Source organism: Ceratotherium simum, chromosome 20 (assembly GCF_057802395.1).
Source record: "Ceratotherium simum simum isolate JZ-2026a chromosome 20, ASM5780239v1, whole genome shotgun sequence".
Classification (NCBI taxonomy): domain Eukaryota; kingdom Metazoa; phylum Chordata; class Mammalia; order Perissodactyla; family Rhinocerotidae; genus Ceratotherium; species Ceratotherium simum.
The window spans coordinates 26,571,971-26,590,875 of NC_141919.1; the positions used below are offsets into that span (position 1 = coordinate 26,571,971).

The 18,905-nt window shown below is 37.5% G+C and overlaps 1 protein-coding gene across 3 annotated transcripts in view; it reads right to left on the minus strand.

Annotated features, from left to right (window-relative positions):
* Positions 1 to 919: 919 nt before the first annotated feature.
* PLGRKT (plasminogen receptor with a C-terminal lysine) overlaps positions 920 to 18,905 on the minus strand; it is a 45,589-nt gene continuing 27,603 nt past the window's right edge. For all 3 annotated transcript variants that reach the window (XM_004436823.2, XM_087444552.1, XM_087444553.1), the window contains 3 exons: positions 5,930 to 6,060; positions 4,833 to 4,942; positions 920 to 1,319 (listed from right to left, as the gene is read on the minus strand). In XM_004436823.2, the coding sequence (XP_004436880.1) occupies positions 1,198 to 1,319; positions 4,833 to 4,942; positions 5,930 to 6,060 (363 nt within the window). In that variant the 3' untranslated portion in view covers positions 920 to 1,197. The remainder of the gene's footprint in view (positions 1,320 to 4,832; positions 4,943 to 5,929; positions 6,061 to 18,905) is intronic.

Here is an 18,905-nt window from a genome sequence, read left to right on the forward strand (position 1 = left end):
ACTCTTCACAGGACTGGTTCATTCATCATTCAGGTCTCAGCTCAAATGTCACCTCTCCAGAAAGGCAGTCTCTACTGTCCCAGATCTAAAGTAGTCCCCCTCCCAACAACCTTCCAAACATTCTCTTATCCTGTTTCATTTCTACTGAAGCATTTGTCACCATCAGAAATGATCTTGTTTATGTCCATGGTTATTTGTTCCTCTCCCCAGTTCTCCCACCCCTCACTAGAACATATTCCTCTGCCTGGCATGCAGTGTCCTTGTCTATTCATTCACTTATGTAGTCCTAGTGCCTACAACAGGGCTTAACACATAGTAGGTATCAATAACGGTGTCTTTGGGATTGGTGTAGGGTTTGCAACTGTAGGAATGGGTACAAATAGGATTATTTTACCAGTTTAGGTTTCCTGGTGAGTGGAAATAAAAAGGTGGGCATCCTAATCAACCTCCCCCTCCTTCCCACCTCTTTAGCAACTATGCCCTACGTCATTATTTGAATGTTTTTACCTTTTGTCTTTCACAGCTGTCTTTACTTGTCAAGAATGTGTTAAGGCCTAACTTTTTCAAGGCATTTTAGAGCACAGACACTGGAGCCAAACTGTTTAGGTTCAAGTCCCAATTCTGTCCACATATTACTTGGGCAAGTAATTGAAGCTCTCTCTGCCTCAGTCTCCACATTCCTAAATTGATGCCTACCTCATGGGATTGTTGGGATGATTACAAGAATATATGCAAAACACTCAGAACAGTGCCTGGCCATAGTAAGTGCAATATATATGTTAGTCGTTAATATTAGTTGTTTTCTATCATGTGGACACAGGACACTATTGACAAAGCAAAAATAAAAGGAGTATCTGTGGGAGATGAATGTGATGGGGAAAGCATGTCTGACAGAGAAATGAGAGCAGCAGGACATGTGTTTCCAGGAATTCAAAACAATATAGTTTATTAATTTTACATTTAGATATTTGTAACACACATAAATGTAGGAAATCTGAGAGTTATTTAGAGTACCTCCATGATTTTGTGTTGAATATTATAAATTTTAGTTTAAAATAGTTTAACAAAACTCATCTTGCATTTTAATTTCTTAAAATTAAATCCATTATATCAAAATCTTGAGTATTTAAAAAATTGCAAAAGCCATGATTCAAGACAACAATTCTGTGTTTTGATATCTGGTGGGTAAACATGATTTCATTTGTCTGTGAAGAATTGACTCTGTTCCTTTCTGGCTTTTTCAAGGCTTTCAAAAGTGATCGTTCCTTTTGGCAGCTGCAACTTACTCTTTTCTGTGTCCAGTACGTTCTCGGCTTCACCTTAAATAAAGTACAGAAATATGCAAGGTGACAAAGGGGTCTTTGGTGTTCGTGAGAAAGTCTAAATGCTCTGTTCCAATGATAAGCTGTAACACTGTGTGGAGGCATGCCCCCAAATATCACAGTTAAATATTTCACTCCTCGTCCTCAGAAGTAGTGACCTCTCAAATGAAAGAATGAAAAAATAAAAGAATTCAGAAAGGAATTCTGAAGATTCAAAGAGAGATACATCAGATGCCATAGATTTTATTGGAAGAAGACAGCATTTTAAAACATAGAAGAGAAAGAATACCAAGTAATATTTGTTTTCCTTGAAGGAAAGTCAAGATGATAAACATTAGTTGTGTTTGGAGAGGTTTGGTGTGGAGAAACCACATACAGTTCTTCCTTTTGCCCCTTAATGTATCATAAATGACGTGAGAGAAAATAAAGTTTACTAAAAATTCTAATTTTTCAGGAAAGCTAGTCTTTGACCTGAAACCGCTTATAAATACCCAAAATAATATTAAATATTCTAATGTACATATACACATTTTTATAAACACTCCCTCTTTCAAATAACAGCTAGTAATTTTCTGGCCCAGTGACATTTGCCAACTTTTAGCATTGAAGACTAATCAGCAAAATTTTTTAAAATTATAATACATGTTATTAACATTCCATAAGCTTTCCTTGGGAATGAAGGCAAAAGTTTTCTTTAAGTAGTCCTCTTTTAGCACATAATTAATTTGTACTCCAAACCCAACAGGGCAGGCTACAATTTTCAAATTATAACAACATTTCAACCATCTGCAAACATTTTTTTTTTTTTGCCTCAGTCTTACATAGTAATAAAAATCATTATAAATTGTATAAATTAGGCAGGCTTTTGATGACAGCCTAGATTTTTCCATGTGAGAATGCCTCGCATATGGCAGATTCGCAGTTATGTGTTTACAGAATGGCTGATAAATTCAGTCAAACAGGGATTGTATTTTGGGGTCATCACTAGTTAACATGGCTAAATGTTATATCCTAAACTTTCTAATATGGTAAGTTTCCTGGTGGATTCTACAGGTGTATTTTTTTTACAGGAAATTCCCACGACATGCTTGAAAGTTTAAAATTTCATATTCTGTAAACTCTGATGGACCTGTAATAAAATTACTCCACAAATATACAATCAAAATGTTCTTAGAAAATAAACTTGCTCTCCCTTTGTAATACGTTAAAATGAATGCTGTCTAATAGAGTTGAAATTTCTTAATACTACATATTAATTTTTATGGGGCACTGAGAATTCTAATGTCCATATAAACAATGAGACATAGTTGAGCTCAGACTAATGAATTCTTAAACAGATGAGTAATGTGAAAATGAGCAGGTTATTGAAATGAGTTTTAACATTAGTAAATCAGTTGTGTACAGTTAGTTTCCAGCTTAAAGTGGGATTATACTCTAAAAGTTAATTTGTAGAACAGTGTTTTAGAACTTAGGATACATTTTCCCATAGCAATAATGCTATAAATCAGTTTCTAGGCCATCAACAAAAGACTATTTAGCCCACAATATAGCTGAACTATGATACCAATAATGCCCGATACCAAAGAACATTTTAGCATAGTTTCTATGTGGAAATTTTCAAATGGGAATTTTTAAGAACAAATAACCCTTCATATCCCTAGGCCTGGGAATGAGATGTTCTACTTCCTACTCCCAATACCTGCAGAGGAGTCTGAACCTCCTCCTTTCCCATAACAAACAGAGCTTCAGGGATAGTGATGGGCCCATAGCCCAGGAGAGATCAGGATGGCAAAAATGAAGACTTGGGAAAGCACTGTTTGCAATATGCTCTGGGTTGAAGGCTCGAGAAGCAGGGACACAGCTATCCTCAGTGTAGCTTCAAGAAGTGGTGGGAATTTGGAGGACATGGATATCCTAGACTAATGGAAAAATCTATCCTCCTGGGACAGGAATGGCTTCAGTGGCAGCAGTGCTATTTTCTAGGGCAGTAAGAGCCAGAGTTCTGTGAAAGCGACCTGGTGCTGGCAAATACTTAAGAACTAGCTCTCCAGAAAAAAAAAATGTATGTAAGTTTATTATGTACATAAGTTTATTATAAATTTTACTTCTATAAAATATATGTACAGGCAATTTATAAATAATAAAATGTACAATACATTTTATCATAAATTCCATATAGCAAATTGATTCTCACAGAATGTTTTCATTGATTTTTGAAATTGAACTCTTGTATCCATAGCTAACCTATAGTTGCAGTTGATGAGACAGTATAATTCCAAGTTGGAACTTCACTTCTTTGAGAATGATGTAAATAACTTTGCTGAATCAGGTAACAATTTCTAAATATTGAGAGAATATTTCCTCAATTTTTTATGCTATTCACAATGTGATGGCTACAGACTCAACACACTTTTACGCATAATCTGCATTAATAATATTTTATTTATCAGTTTCTTTTTTTGTGCATGTGAGAAAGATTAGCCCTGAGCTAACATCTGTTGCCAATCCTCCTCTTTTTTTTTTTTTTTTTTTGCTGAGGAAGATTGGCCCTGGGCTAACATCCGTGCCCATCTTCCTCTACTTTATATGGGGGATGCCTGCCACAGCATGGCTTGATAAGTGGTGGGTGTAGGTCCACACCTGGGATCTGAACCTGCGAACCCCGGGCCACCGAAGTGGAGTGCACAAACTCAACTACTATGCCACCTGGCCAGCCCCTTTATCACTTTCTTAAGTCTAGACCATGGGTTGGCAAACTTTCTTAAAGGGCCAGACAGTAAATATTTTAGATTTGTGGGGCCTTATGTCTGTTGCAATGACTTGGCTCTGTCATGGTAACGGGAAAGCAGCCATAGACAATTCAGAAATGAATGAGCATGTCTGTGTTCCAATAAAACTTTATTGGAAAGTGTGGCCAGCCCGCAGGCTATAGTTTGCCAATGCATGGTCTAGATAATCAACAAAATAATAAGTCAAGCCTTCATTTAGCATTTGTAGATTTCCATGGTGTAAATACTCTCACCATAACCAACTTCAGCTACCAAAGGGATGTCACTGAAGTTGAAGTTGTATCTATATTTTATTGTGTCTGTATCTTGTACCTGCGTTTCTACCATACAAATATAATAGGTATACATAGCTGAAGAGTATAGATAATAGTAAAATAACTAGAAACTGATAAATTCTGAGTATTTACCATTTAAAAAATGTAATTTAACATTATTTATTTTTTGTAATTTATTTAATTTTAAGTTTATATAATTTAATTTTTAATAATGATTGTATTTAACAGCCAGCTTATAACATTCCTGAAAATTTGACATCGGTTCTTGTGAGCTGGTATGAGCTGGCTCCAGCACACCACTGTGTGAGAGGGAGCAGAAATGTTGGTCATTGGAGGCTCAAGGAGAAGGTCTTGTCAGAATCTTCATAAGTCAAGGGGTCATAAAGAGGGGATCCTTGAACCAGAAAATGAATCAGAAGTAGAGACTCTGGTTATCAAAGACTTACCTTTCATTCTTTGTAGAAGAGTTCCATAGCCCAAGTCATACTGGTAGGCAAAGATAAAGCCCAATGGAACAATAGGGACGAGGAAGGCTGGCTTCTTCCTTTTTATTGCTCTGGTTCAAGAACAAAAAAGAATGAATATCAAGAATAACCTATAAATACATATCTCCACACGATGAAAAAAAATTTACCTCCTTTTTGGAAGAATGTCCTCCATTTCAGAAGTTACTTAATTCATTTGAGTCTTCTATGGAAATAGGATTTCCTTACCCATAACCCCTCACCAGATTCTGCAGTTTTCAAGGGCAGGGTCTATGACTTGCTCATCTTTATTTGATGTTGAGGCTCAGATTACTCATTTTAAAAATGGTTAGTATTGATATCTACCTCTTAGGGATTGTGAAGATAAACTTGTAGAGGCCTCCTTCTATCTTGGTGTCAAGTCAGTCCTCTCTCTAACTTACAAAATGGAGGAAAGGACAGAAGAAATATAACAAACTAAAGGCAGAATTAACTGTATGATTTCACTTACATGTGAAATCTAACAAAAACAAAACAAACAAAACAAAACAGAAACAGACTCATAGATACAGAGAACAAACTGGTGGTTCCCAGAGGGGATGGGGATTGGGGTGGGCAAAATAGGTGAAGGGGATTAAGAGGTACAAACTTCTAGTCATAAATAAGTCACAGGGATGTAACGTACAGCATAGGGAATATAGTCAACAATATTGTAATAACTTTGTACGGTGACAGATGGTAACTAGACATATCATGGTGATCATTTCATAATGTATAAAAATATCAAGTCACTGTACACCTGAAACTAATATAACACTGTATGTCAATTATACTTCAATTGAAAAAAAAGCAGAGCAAATATCAAAAAAGGAAAAGAAAAAGGAAAAGAAAAAGGCAGAATTAACTATTACTACCCTCGTTCTATAGAGTTACCTCCAAGGACTAAGCTATAAGAGGTCACTTTGTTTACATAAACAATATTCAGACAAAGTCCTATCTTGGTCAACTTAATACGATAATGGCAAAGACAAAAAGAAGTAAATTATTTGAGAAAATTTTAAAGTGAATAGCAAACGTACCCAGATGTTAAAGAGAAGGCTGCAATGCCAAAAAAAGTTCCAAAATATTTGAGAAATTCCCGAGACCAAGCAATCTGCATGGCCATTAGTCTTTCTCTCATTTCATTCTGCAGTGTTAGCTGCCTTTCCAGCTGAGGACAAAACAAATGAAAAGTGTGGTTACTCATCTTTTACATCTGAGCACAGCCAATACTCTGCTTTTCCAGTGGATTTTCATTCTTCAAGTGCTTTGATTCATCCTTTTTTAAAAATTTCAATAGACTTTAACTAAAGTCTCTCTGGACAGCTATCCCCAACTGTCACTTTGACAGTGAAATCTTCCTGGAATGCGTACAGACTAGATACGATATTCTTTTTCTGCATCCTGAGGTCTTGAATGCATCTGATCTGGACTTTCATCCAAGCCTAAAATATATGTTCAGCTTGTTATATCACATGTGAGGAAAGGTCTATGTGCCTTTAAATGCAGATACATCTTATTGGCCTTTATTACAACTTGCATTCTAATCATTTTGCTTTCCAAATCCATCCAACCCCACACTGAAATTCATTTGGAGTATCAGGTCCATATCATACCGTGATATGATGGTAGAGGGGTATTATTTTGAGACATGAATAGAGACTTTTTTCCCCACAATTTTCTTGTTGCCTCAAGTCTTTCACCACTTTAGTCAGTGCCTTTCACTGCTTTGGAGCAGAAAGCAGATACAGCCCAGAACACAGAAGGAGACTGGATTTCTGAATGGATTTTTAGAAAACATACAAGAGAAGCAATAGTCTGAAAGTTCAAGCCCATTATTTTGAGAAAGTCAGATTCTTGAGAGAGAAAAGTCATTGTTGTTTTTGTAATTTTAAAATATTGGCACTGTGTATCATTAACAAAGCATAGAGGATGGCAAGCATAGAATTCATGATGTAAACCATAGGATGGGGAGGAATGAGTAAAAATGTGACACAGTTTTCCCTCCATGTCTTCATTCTACTGTGGGAAGGAACTGGGAGAGGAAAATGAGATTTTAGATATAAAGATGGGGCTTGGCTCCTTGGTCCCTCTTGGGGGTTGAAGTCCCAGAGGATGTGATGGGTTTGGGGATCCCCAGACAGAGACCACTTATGGTCCTGCCTCCTGTGGAGAATTCTGGGAAGGGCAGCTAAAGTAGAGCAGAACTGGTTGCAGGGCAGATCCAGGCTTAGAGCAGGCTTGAGAGAGGCCAACCAGTCTCCCTCAGCTGCCAAGGGGTGTGGAGAAAGTCTGCAAGATTCCATGTGAACCTGGAGAGGGGCAAAGAAGGTAGTTGAGAATTGAAAGCACATGGCTTACCAGGGAGTCACTAATGCCTAGGGCCTGGGGACCTCACAACAGACACTTGGGTAGAGACTATAAGCCAAGGGCTGGGTGGAAAAGGTGGTTGGACCTCAGAGGATCAGCAGTACCCCAGAGCACAGAGGTAATGGCCAAGCCAGCCTGAAACATGGTCAAATGCCCTCAGAACAAATCACCTGGCATCACTGAGGTTGATCGAACAGAAAACAATGGCAGAAAAGCCTCCTCCAACCAGATATGCCTTCCCCAGTGACTGTGCCACTTGAGATCACCTGGACCCAAACCTAGATTGGTCCAGGAAAAAACAGACAGAGAAGCGGGGGGGGGGGGGGGGGGGGGCGGTCAAGCTGAATTCAATTCTTTATCCATAAAGAAGTAAGTTTTAAACTAGAAGTAATTGAGTCACTTTGACTTGTCAAAATTAAATTTGCCCTCAGCAGTAGCAATTAAAGTTCATTTTGAGTTCACTTAGAGAGTAAAAAATAGTGTTTTTGCATACATGATTATTTAGCATGTGAAATTCATCCTTGCTATATTACTTATTCAAAACACTTACATGATAGTTCATAGTATCCCCCCAAAGTAATGTAGATGCATCAATTAATCATTTGTGTTGTTATCAAAAGGCAGCTAAATCCAATCATGACACAGATGAACACAAGATCAGTGGTTCTGAACTTTAGTTGCACTTTGTGAGCATCTGGAGAGCTTTTCAAAGTCCCAATGTCCAGGCCCACACCTCAGACTTACTGAACCAGGAAGGACCAATGAAACCAGGATCTGGACATGGGACCAGGCATCAGTATTTTTTTTTTTTTTTTGTGAGGAGATCAGCCCTGTGCTAACATCCGCCAATCCTCCTCTTTTTTTGCTGAGGAAGACGGCCCTGGGCTAACATCTGTGCCCATCTTCCTCCACTTTATATGCGATGCCGCCACAGCATGGCTTGCCAAGCAGTGCTTCGGTGCGCTCCTGGGATCCGAACCAGCGAACCCCGGGCCGCCGCAGCGGAGCGCGCGCACTTAACCGCTTGCGCCACCGGGCCGGCCCCAGGCATCAGTATTTTCTAAAGGTTTCCAGGTAATTCCAGTGTGGAGCTAGGATTGAGAACCACTGCCTGAGATGAAAGAACTCACCACCTAGGTTTTTTCACACCAAAGATCAAGCTGAAATATTAATCTGAAAACTGATCCTCTGGGAACTCTCAAAAGATTGTGAACAGGGAGGTTTTTAAGGGTGGTGGAACTAATCTGTATGGTACTATCGTGATGGATACATGACACTCTTCATTTGTCAAACCCTTTAAAACCTTACAGCACAAAGAGTGAACTTTACTGTATACGAATTTTACAAATCAACCAGAAGATCAGGGGATCCTATGTGCTCCATAGGATGGAATGTGGACTGTGACAAAATAATCTAACTGTATTATAAATATATCACATAACTTCACTGAAGGAAGTGGAGGAAAAGGAACTGACCTAACTAACTTTGGAAAATGGTATTTTGACTGGAAACTGTAAAACTAAAGACAAAAGGAACAGTACATAAACATTGTACTCTAGTTGGTAAAGTTATTTCTCACAGGGTACAGGTTAACAATTCTGAAACTGCTTTACATGTAAACTGGAGATGAACAAACAAATAAATTGATGGCAGATGGCTGGAGCCAGGTTTCTTATTATTAGAGAGAGAGATTATAAAAAAGCAAGGGGAAAAGTCTAGAATAAACCATGTTGTATTGGATTAGAGTCTGTGACATCAGTATGAACTTGTATTTAGTTTAATATAGATACAGATGGACAAAGATAAAATTATAGATATGGATGTATACATGGGTCAGTGTAAGCACGTATATTTCGCAGCTCTGCCCACTGAGAGGGCACAGAGGCGATGACACCTTTGTACAATGAGCACATCCAGCACCCAGATTTTGGTTTCTAATACTACTCTCCAATGAAAGGAACCAGGGCTCCTTGGAGAAACAGCTGACATAAGACTGGGACAGGAAATATACAAAATGGGCTAGAATATCTTATAGTGCCAGAAAGAAATGCTCAAAAAAAAATGATGGAGTATGTCAATGGGACACAGGAGCCAACCTAAAAGAGCTCCCAATGGCCCAAGTTGGAACAATTTGAGCAGCAAAATATATAACATAGTATTGGATTGCAACTCGAAGTGTAAAATAAATATCCATGACTCCATACTAATATAAATGGAGGAGACAAATATCCTGTACAGAATTCCAAATCATTTGTGTAGATACTCCCCTGCCACCTTCAAGGAGGTGGAATTTAATTCCCACCCCTTGATGGTGGGCTTCACTTAGTTATTTGCTTCCAAGGAATAGAGTATGAGAGGGTAAGGGGAGGGAGGGGGAAGTAACATTACTGCGGAGAAACCTGACAAACACTAGCTTGACCAAGTGAGCAAGGTTAACATCATCAGTGATGAGACACATTGCTAGCATGTACCCTTGATGTAATGTGATGAGAAAGGCACTTTGCCTCTGTGGTCTTCCACCCAAAAACCCATAAACCCAATCTAATCATGAGACAAAACCAAATTGAGGGACAATTTACAAGATATCTGACGAGTATTCCTCAAAACTCTCAAGGTCATCAACAACATGGAAAGTCTAAGAAGTCACAGTCCAGAAGAAGCAAAGGAGACAAGAAGACTAAATGTAATGTGGCATCCTGCATGGGATTCCGACAGAAAAAGGACATTAGGGAAAAACTAATGAAATTTGAATATGGAATTTATTTAATAGTAATATACCAATGTTAGTTTCTTAGTTGTGACAACTGTACCATGGTACTGTAAGATATTAACTGCAGAGTATACAAAGTGTAGGGAACTCTGTACTTGTTTTCCATAAATGTAAAACTATTCTAAAATTTAAGTTTATTTTAAAAAATGGTTATGAACAAATGTTATATTCTGACTCTCTACTATCCTACTGATTAGAACAGAGGCAATCATCTCTATATATCATAGATAAATTGTAAAAATCAGCAAGATTGTGGGGTCGGCCCCATGGCTTAGTGGTTAAGTGCGCACGCTCCGCTACTGGCGGCCTGGTTTCGGATCCCGGGCGTGCACGATGCACCACTTCTCCGACCATGCTGAGGCCGGTCCCACGTACAGCAACTAGAAGGATGTGCAACTATGACATACAACTATCTACTGGGGCTTTGGGGAAAAATAAAAGGAGGAGGATTGGCAATAGATGTTAGCTCAGAGCCGGTCTTCCTCAGCAAAAAGAGAAGGATTAGCATGGATGTTAGCTCAGGGCTGATCTTTCTGCCCCCCCACCAAAAAAAAAAAAAATCAGCAAGATTGTGTATCTGCAATAAACTCTGAGCCTCAAGTTAAAAAAAAAAAAAATCTATGTAGACCATCTCTAAGGAAAAAATTACTGATGAAGGACAGCATTGAGCTGTAATGTTAATTATCAGATAAAACAATTAATTACCCCATACGTCATAAAATTGTGTTTAAAGTCACAGGTCTAGATCCAAATACATTTTGAAATTCAAATTAACTAATAAATTTTATTACCAAACTTTTCCAATAGCCATAAAGTGATAATTATATTAACGCAATTATTAATTTACCAATAATAGGCATCATTTAACTAAATGTATGTTCATTTTTATCCTTCTTCCCCAAATATTGACACTAATAACAAATAAGAGTAAAAGAGAACATGTACAGTAAGTTTCCTTAACAGTCTTTAACCCAAATCATAAATATGAAATTCTTTCTCCAATTTTAAAAGAATTTTAGATCTTTTTATAATAATAATTTTCCTATCTCTGTTACTTTTGATATTGCTTTACAGAACAATTTGAAATTAAAATGTCCCTGATTATGAGTTTAGACTCTAATAGATCTTATAGGCTTATCTGATACTAGTTTAACAAGTATAGAACCACAATTAATTTTGAAGAGAACATAATAAAAGGGAGCCAGCTTATTAAAAATAATTGTACATAGTAGGAGAAATCACATTCATAAAACTGTTACATTTGCTCTTTCCTGTGTATTTTAATTCTTCAGTTTCCTTGTTTAAAAAATATTAAGGATAGCCACAAAATTACTGATCTCAGTAATTTGTCAATCTCTTGAGTTTCAGGAGGGGCAATTTCGTAAAGGCTCACAGACCACTTACTACAAGTTTCCCCTTAATACAATAATAAAATGATTAAATTTCACTTGGACACATAAAACATTTTGAGAGCACAAAGAAGGCAATAACATTGTCCTATAAATTATCTTCATTGCAATTTTTTTATTTCGAGACTTTCCTATTTTTGAGAAATAATTAGGCCAACCTCAAGAAAAAATCTGTTTACTTCTGTGTTTTTAGTTTCCAACGGTCTTTTAATTTATACATAATATATTCATATGTAATAGAAAAGTTATCTTTTTATTTGCTTAATTGTGCAATGCCAAAAAGTTATTCTACGTGTCCTGCCACAAAAGAGGTTTTGTTTTTATCAGAAATGAGAATATTTTATATTTGTCTATGGCTTTGTTAAATTAACAGAGATATTATTGATACCTTAAACTAAAAGCAACAGCTGAATTTTAGGTAAACAAAACATAAACTAAGATCGTTAAAATAAAGCAACCCTAATGAAAGCTGTGACAAGTGGCATTTAACTTGAACTTGCTCTACAGGCATTTTAAATGCTCAACATCCAGTAAGTAGTTTGGAAAAAATCTGGAAGGGGAAATGACTAGTAAATTGAAACTGAAAAAAAAAAGGCTATTTTTTTTTTATCAATGACACGAAAATAATTGAATGTAAACAAAATTGTAGTAGTATTCAGAAGCTTCAAAGCTTTGGTTGCAGCATCTTTTTACATATCTTCTAATAAAGATTACAACACAATTAAATCCATTCTTACTCTCAGATGTATGTAAACAATAAGATCACCCTAAGGAAAAAATAAGAATTCCAGTTTGGCAAAAACCCTTTATATTAAGTTATGAATTCCAAAATTTATGGACTTTCCCCAACAAGAGCAGAAGATGCCAACAAGATGAACAGAGCCTGGGAAAGAACAAAAGATGGCAATGACCTTCTCAGCCATTATCTAAAATTCCTTAAAGACACAGCTTCTAAGACTGTGTGGTACATTATAAGCACTATTAACTGAAGTTGAAGACAATTTCAGAACTTAAGTAATAACAACAATAAGGGTATTTTATTTTGGATTTCCTCATTTTAAAGAGTAGATATTTCTTAGTTTAAAAGTTAATGTTCCACTAAGTCAATCTTAACTGTGCACAAAGCTAAGACCTCTATTCTACAGTACTTAGACCTAAGACTCTTAGAACCAAGATATGCTCCAAAAAATAAAATCAGAAAATCCGTAAGAAAGTGCAAGATGCTTGTTTCTACTTTACTGTGGCAGCTGACACACTAATAATAATCATAATGTGGCCCCCATGTGCTAAGCGCAGTACTATTTTACCTATGTTGGCTTTCTTTCCAAATCCTATGAGATTGGTCTATGAGTTGAAGACAATGGAATCCACTCCAACTAGTAGTTTCAACAGAAAGGAAATTATTGCAGGGTATTTGGCAGCTTAAGATTTTCTGGGAGAGCCATGAAAGTTAGTTTGCATTCTACACCATCAGGAACAACATAGCTAAGAGAAATGCTCAGCCAGAACATGGGACTCTTTTAGGTATAGCCCATAGCTACTGCCTCCTGCCACAGATGTTCAGGACCAAATACTGAAACTCCACCTCCACCACTCCCAAAATAACAGTCACCTCCACTACAGTGGTTACAAGAAGATCCAATGTCTTCCTGAAGCTTTACACTGCTCACGTTTACCTCTCAAGTCTCCTTCAGACATGCCTACTTGGCAGAGGTAGGTCAGATGAGAAACCCAGCTACAAGGGAGTCTGGGAAATTTGCCTTTGGCTTTCCAGCTTCCGTTTACACGCAGGCATACTATAAGGGATTGGAATGGAATGGAAGTTGAGCAATCCAATCAGTATTACCTGCCATAGAAGGTTTTGTCTCAGTTTACAGGTAAGGAAACAGGATCAGAATTTGGGTCATTTTTCCCTGTGGTCACAGTTATTAAATGGCAGATCTGGGATTCAAACCCAGGCTTGCCTGTTCCAAATCCCAAACTTGCAGTCTACTATAAGTACACTTGCAGTAATCAAGTCAATATGGAAAACAGGGATAAAGTGGACAGGGTATGTGATTACCATCTGAAAAGCCTTTAGCTTCCTGTATAATTAATGCAAGAATCTTAGAAAGGCACTGCATAATGAACTCTAAATTGACCTGTGGTACAGACTCATCTGAATTATTCTGTTTATATCACTTTGAAAGAGCCTCTACACTCACTGTCTCCAGTTTCTCACCAGCATTTCATACCCCGTCCCTATAGTGATTTAGGTGACCACCACTCTCTGAACGTGAGACTCCCAAGGCCCCTGTGATCTCTTCCTCATTGCCATTATCTAATTCCTCAGAGAACTGGGAACCACCACCACATCCAAATAATGACCATGACCTTCAGACGACTTTCTAAACATTTCTTGAGGTGTGGACTCCTCTACCCTGTTGCACAAGTGTGGGTGTGGGGCTCCAGGGCAATGGCCCTGGGAGAAAACAGAGCCAGCCCATAGCTCTATAAGGAAACTACTGTCTGTGCTCAAGGTGGGGGCAGAACAGGAAGTTCAGTAAGTTCTGAAAGGTCAAGACCTGTTCCCCTTTCACAATGAGATACAAAGGGAAAAGGCAGCTCCTAAGAACAGAGGAGCACTAGAGCCTGTTCCAGAGAAGGTCCTTCAAATCCTGTTTTTGTTTACTTTCCCCCAGAATTTTCTTCTAAGCCATCTCCTCTTGGTCTTCTTAGTTCCTGGTGATATCATCACCTTCCAGGCTCCAACTACCATCTCTCGCTGATGACTTCTGAATCCTAAATCTCCATCCTGGAACTCTACTCAGTGGTAGATCATATTTTCAACTGTCTTCTGAGCATCTCCACTGGGAGATGGATAGCCAAGTCTTACTAAAATGTCTCTGCATATCTCTTGAATCCAGTTACCTTCCTGCTGTCCCTGCTCCAGCTCCAGCTCAGATCATCATTATCCATCAACAAAAGCACTGCACTACTGCCAATCTGTGTTCTCTGTTCCTAGTTTCTTCTCCTTCAATCCATTTTTTTATACTGCTCTCGTTATATTTATTTATATTTATATTCCTGTCTCAAAAGTGACCTCATGTTACTTTCCTGATTAAAAACTTTCATTGGTTCTTTAACTCCTAGACATGACATGGCATTTAAAAACCATATTCCAATTTACCTCTTAGGCTTCCCCTAGACCCCAGCCACCAAGCCTTACCCAGGCTCATCTTTCCATATCTTTTTGCTATGGAAAGAAACAGACTTTGGAGTCACATAGGCTGGGTTCAAATTCTGGTTCTGTCACTTACTTGCTATGTGGCTGTGGGCAAATCCTCTGGACTTCAATTTCTCTATCTCTAGGAGCGACATAGCTGCCTTACAGGGTTGCTCTGCTAAATAAGATGGTATATTTGCAAGGGACTGATGTACTGCAGGCATTGGTATATGTTATCCCCTTTGTCTTGCTTTTTTCTTCTTGTCTCCCACCCCCAGTGGTTACCTAGACTTAGAGCCTTTTTTTCCTTCACTTTCTTCCCTCTCTCTTTCTTGGATAGTTCACCTGTTTTCCTTGCTTCAAAGTTTCTCTTTGCTGAAGATCCCCACATCTCGATCTGAAGCCCCATCTACTCACTTAGCAACGCCAGCTGCACACAGCTGACTTGTGTTCCTGGCACTACCCTGAATTTAACACGCCCTACACTGCAATCATTTCCTCTAGACCAGCTCCGCTGCCAGTTCCTTGTATTCCTCAGAGGCCCCATGATTCTCCCAGAGGGATGAAAACCGTGGTTTCATCTTCCACTTACTCCTCTTCTTAATCCCCCAAGTATCTAGTTAGTCCAGAAATTCCACCAACTTTTCTTTTGAAATCTACTCTTTTCTCCACTCTTGCTGCCTCCCCTGAAATCCAAGTCCTATCACCTCAGACCTTGGCTACTGCAATAGCCCCATGTTAGCCTTATATATCTAGCCTGTGGTATATGTCTATTAACAAAAGCACTATGCCCAGAAGTTAATACCGTGGACACTGGGGCCAGACTGCCTGCATTTGAAGCCTGGTTCCATCACTTACAAGCTGTGTGGCTTTTGGTGAGTTCTTGCATCTCTCTATGCCTCAGTTTTCTCATCTGTAAAGTGGGGCAAATGACAGTGCCTACCTTAAAGGGTTTTTGTAAGGATTAAACGAGCAAATATATGCAAAGGTCTTAGAGAAGAGCTTTAATAAGTGTTCAAAAAAAGTTAGTTACTGTTATTTGCCTAGAAAATAGATACAAAATTGTGGATTGATTATTTAAAAATATCAATTCTGTTTCTATTGCTCCCCTGCTCAAAAACTTCCAATGCATCTATTTTCTGCCACATCACATGTAAATGCTCTGCTCAGCTTTCCAGGCCCTCTGAACCAGATCTGTGCCCCAGGACAACCTCATTTTCTGCTGTGGCCCTTCCCAGCTTTGGCCAGCCTGGCCTCCTGCTGTTTTCCAGATGTGGCTCCATCTGTCTCTTCCCAGCCCTGTGACCTCAGGCAAGTTACAACATGTCTTAAGTCTCAGTTTTCTCATCTGTAAAATGGGGATAATAACGGTACCTACCTCCTGGGTTTATTTTTTTACGAGACTAAAAAGAAATTATGTATATAGAGCATCTTTTTTTTTTTTTTTTTAACACGCCTGTGGTTGTTGGGGGAGAAGATGTTTGTATGGAAAGAGCAGCAGCAGTTCTACATAGTATCAATCAGAAATACATTTCTATAAATCCTAGAAAGGTAAAAATATGTTTCAGGAGAAAAAGACAAGATTTCTACAGAAATGAACATATTATTCCTAAAAACTAATGGTTATTGAGTCATTTACTTCTAGAACAGTCTGTTTGGCAGGTGTTACTAACATCCCCATTTTTCCAGATGAGGAAACTAGTGGTAAGAATGATTAGGTAACTTGCCAGTGCCTGTAGTTCTAGTATGTACTGGGTGTTTCTTTTACCTCTTAGATGAAGAAACTGTAGCCCAAAAAGGTTACAAGGCCCGTGCAAGTTTGTAGAATGAGTTGTTGGTAGGGCTAGAGCTGCAACTTCCTTCTCTGGACTGTTAATCCAATGTTCTCTCAATAAAACCAATCTTCCTTAATATTTATTTTCAGATAAAAAGTCATGTTGTTTATTTAGTAATAGAAAAATATGTTTTATATAACATGTTTAAGTCATTAGATGTTTACTTTATTACAAATGTAACTTATTCTAACAATAATCAATAACTTCCTCATAGAATTTACTTTAAATGTTGTAATACCTGGTTACAAATGGAGCTACAATCTACCAAAGATTAGTCTAGCATCTTAATTTTTGTCAGTTGATGAGAACAGGCCAAAAAATAAAAACAACACAAAAAAATACAGAAATGGTACCTTTTCAGCAATACTGGGGAATCAGCTGTTCATATTTAAGTGCATTTTCCAGAGAACTGAAATATACTCTTTTAAGCAAGAAAACTTATAAAAGAATTCTAACCATTTTAATAGACATTTGTCTAAAAGCTATGATATACTGCTGCCTTCATAATTTAATATAGCAAACACAGTTGCTTGATTGCTTATTTATTAATTTAGTTAGTGGTTATATACCCTTCTTCCAGGAAGGACTGGAGGTGGGTTAACATAAAGAAACTCCTTTTCATAAAGACATAGAGTCATCATTAGCTCTCCTGTGCTGTAATGCAGCGGTGCTGTCCGAGTTCATCAAGTGGTGCCAAGCCTCTGTGTCCATTTTCTGTCTCCTCCTCTATCAAGCTATTATTTTTCACTCTTAGTAGTAAATCCACTTCTAAGCACCAATCTCTCCTGGCTTCCCTTTCTTCTCCCTCTCCTTCTCTTTCTCTCTCAATGATCTATTGCTTTTAATTCTCTTGGGGCAGTAAGAGACCAAAGCTTGTTAGAACTGTGTATAAAATAAAAGTACCTAAGTTCCTAATGTGGACCTGAAAGTGAAGGGCTTCCTATGAGTATGTTGCATGCATTTTAGAACACAGCCTTGTTATAATTATTGATTCTTCTGTCTTTAAGTATTTCTCCTTGCTTCCTCATCATGTTCCAGTTAAGAGGTTGTCAGATATATGACTTTGGTCCAAAGAGATGTCATTATAAGTCAAAATAAAACAGAGAGTAATATTGTCTACATCTCTTATAATAATAGCCAGAAAATTTGTCAAGTACTTATTTTCAGAATACAAGCCAAGGCAAAACAGAAGTAAAATAAAATAAAACAAACAGAGAAAACTAAACCCCACTGAATACAGTTATGATCATGTAGAATGTTCTTTAATTAGTTTCCCTTCTGCCTTCTCAGTGAGTTGTGCTTCTGATCCTACATTTCGATATCCTCATGGAATCCTGAAAACTAAAGGTTTTTATCCAAAAAAAGTACTTTTGTACTTTCATGTGGTTTTATTACATTCAGAAATGTTCTAAATATAAAATAATTCTCCCCAAATGCTTCAGAAGATAGAGGAATCCAAAGCAAAAAACAAGTAAGAGAGATGAAAGGCTGTGTTGAGCAAAGGCCTTTCCACTTGGTTGACTGGAAGTTTTTAAAAATTTGCTTAACAAGCTGATTCTAAAATTTCTTTAGAGGAGAAAATATGCTTCAACATGGATGCAACTCAAAAATATTATGCTAAGTGAAAGAAGCCAGACACAAAAGACCACATATTGTATGATTCCATTTATGTAAAATGTCCAGAAAAGGCAAATCTGGAGACAGAAAGTAGATTAGTGATTTCCTGGATCTGGGGTTGCGATCAAAGATTTACCATAAATGAGCACAAGAGAATCTTGGGGGGATGATAGAAATGTTCTAAAACTGGACTATGGTGATGGTTGTACAACTCTATAAATAATGTACTAAAAATCATTGAATTGTACCCTTACAATGGGTGGATTTTTATACTATGTAAATTATACCTCAACAAAGGTGTTTAAAAAAATAGAAGTGGAACAGGGTACCCTTTCAGCATCATTCATGACAGGTAAGTAACAGCATGTGTTTATTATAAATCATTATAAAAAGTAAGGCAGATTTTTGATGATATAGTTGCTTGACCACACAATTATTCCTGTGTCTTAACAAAGTCTTTCATGTTCCACTCTCAATAATTGTTCAAACACATCTGGACTACTTGGTAAGGAATAATTCTATTCAGATGCAAAGACTTCATAAATAATTTTATAACAAAACATTCCATCTTTATATTTATCAAAGAGGGGAGGAAAGACTGTTTAGCATTACTGTAGGTATTCCTTTTCGTAAATAATTACTTTTAAGCTTCATATTCCATACTTATCTATTCTCATACTAAAACACACCACCAAAATTTTCCTTGCAGTGGTAGGAGATAGGGAGCATATTGGTTTTTTTTCTGTAAATGTTTCTATTTTCTCTTTAAGCTTTCCTATCCCTAAATACTAATATCACCCTCCCTAGGTA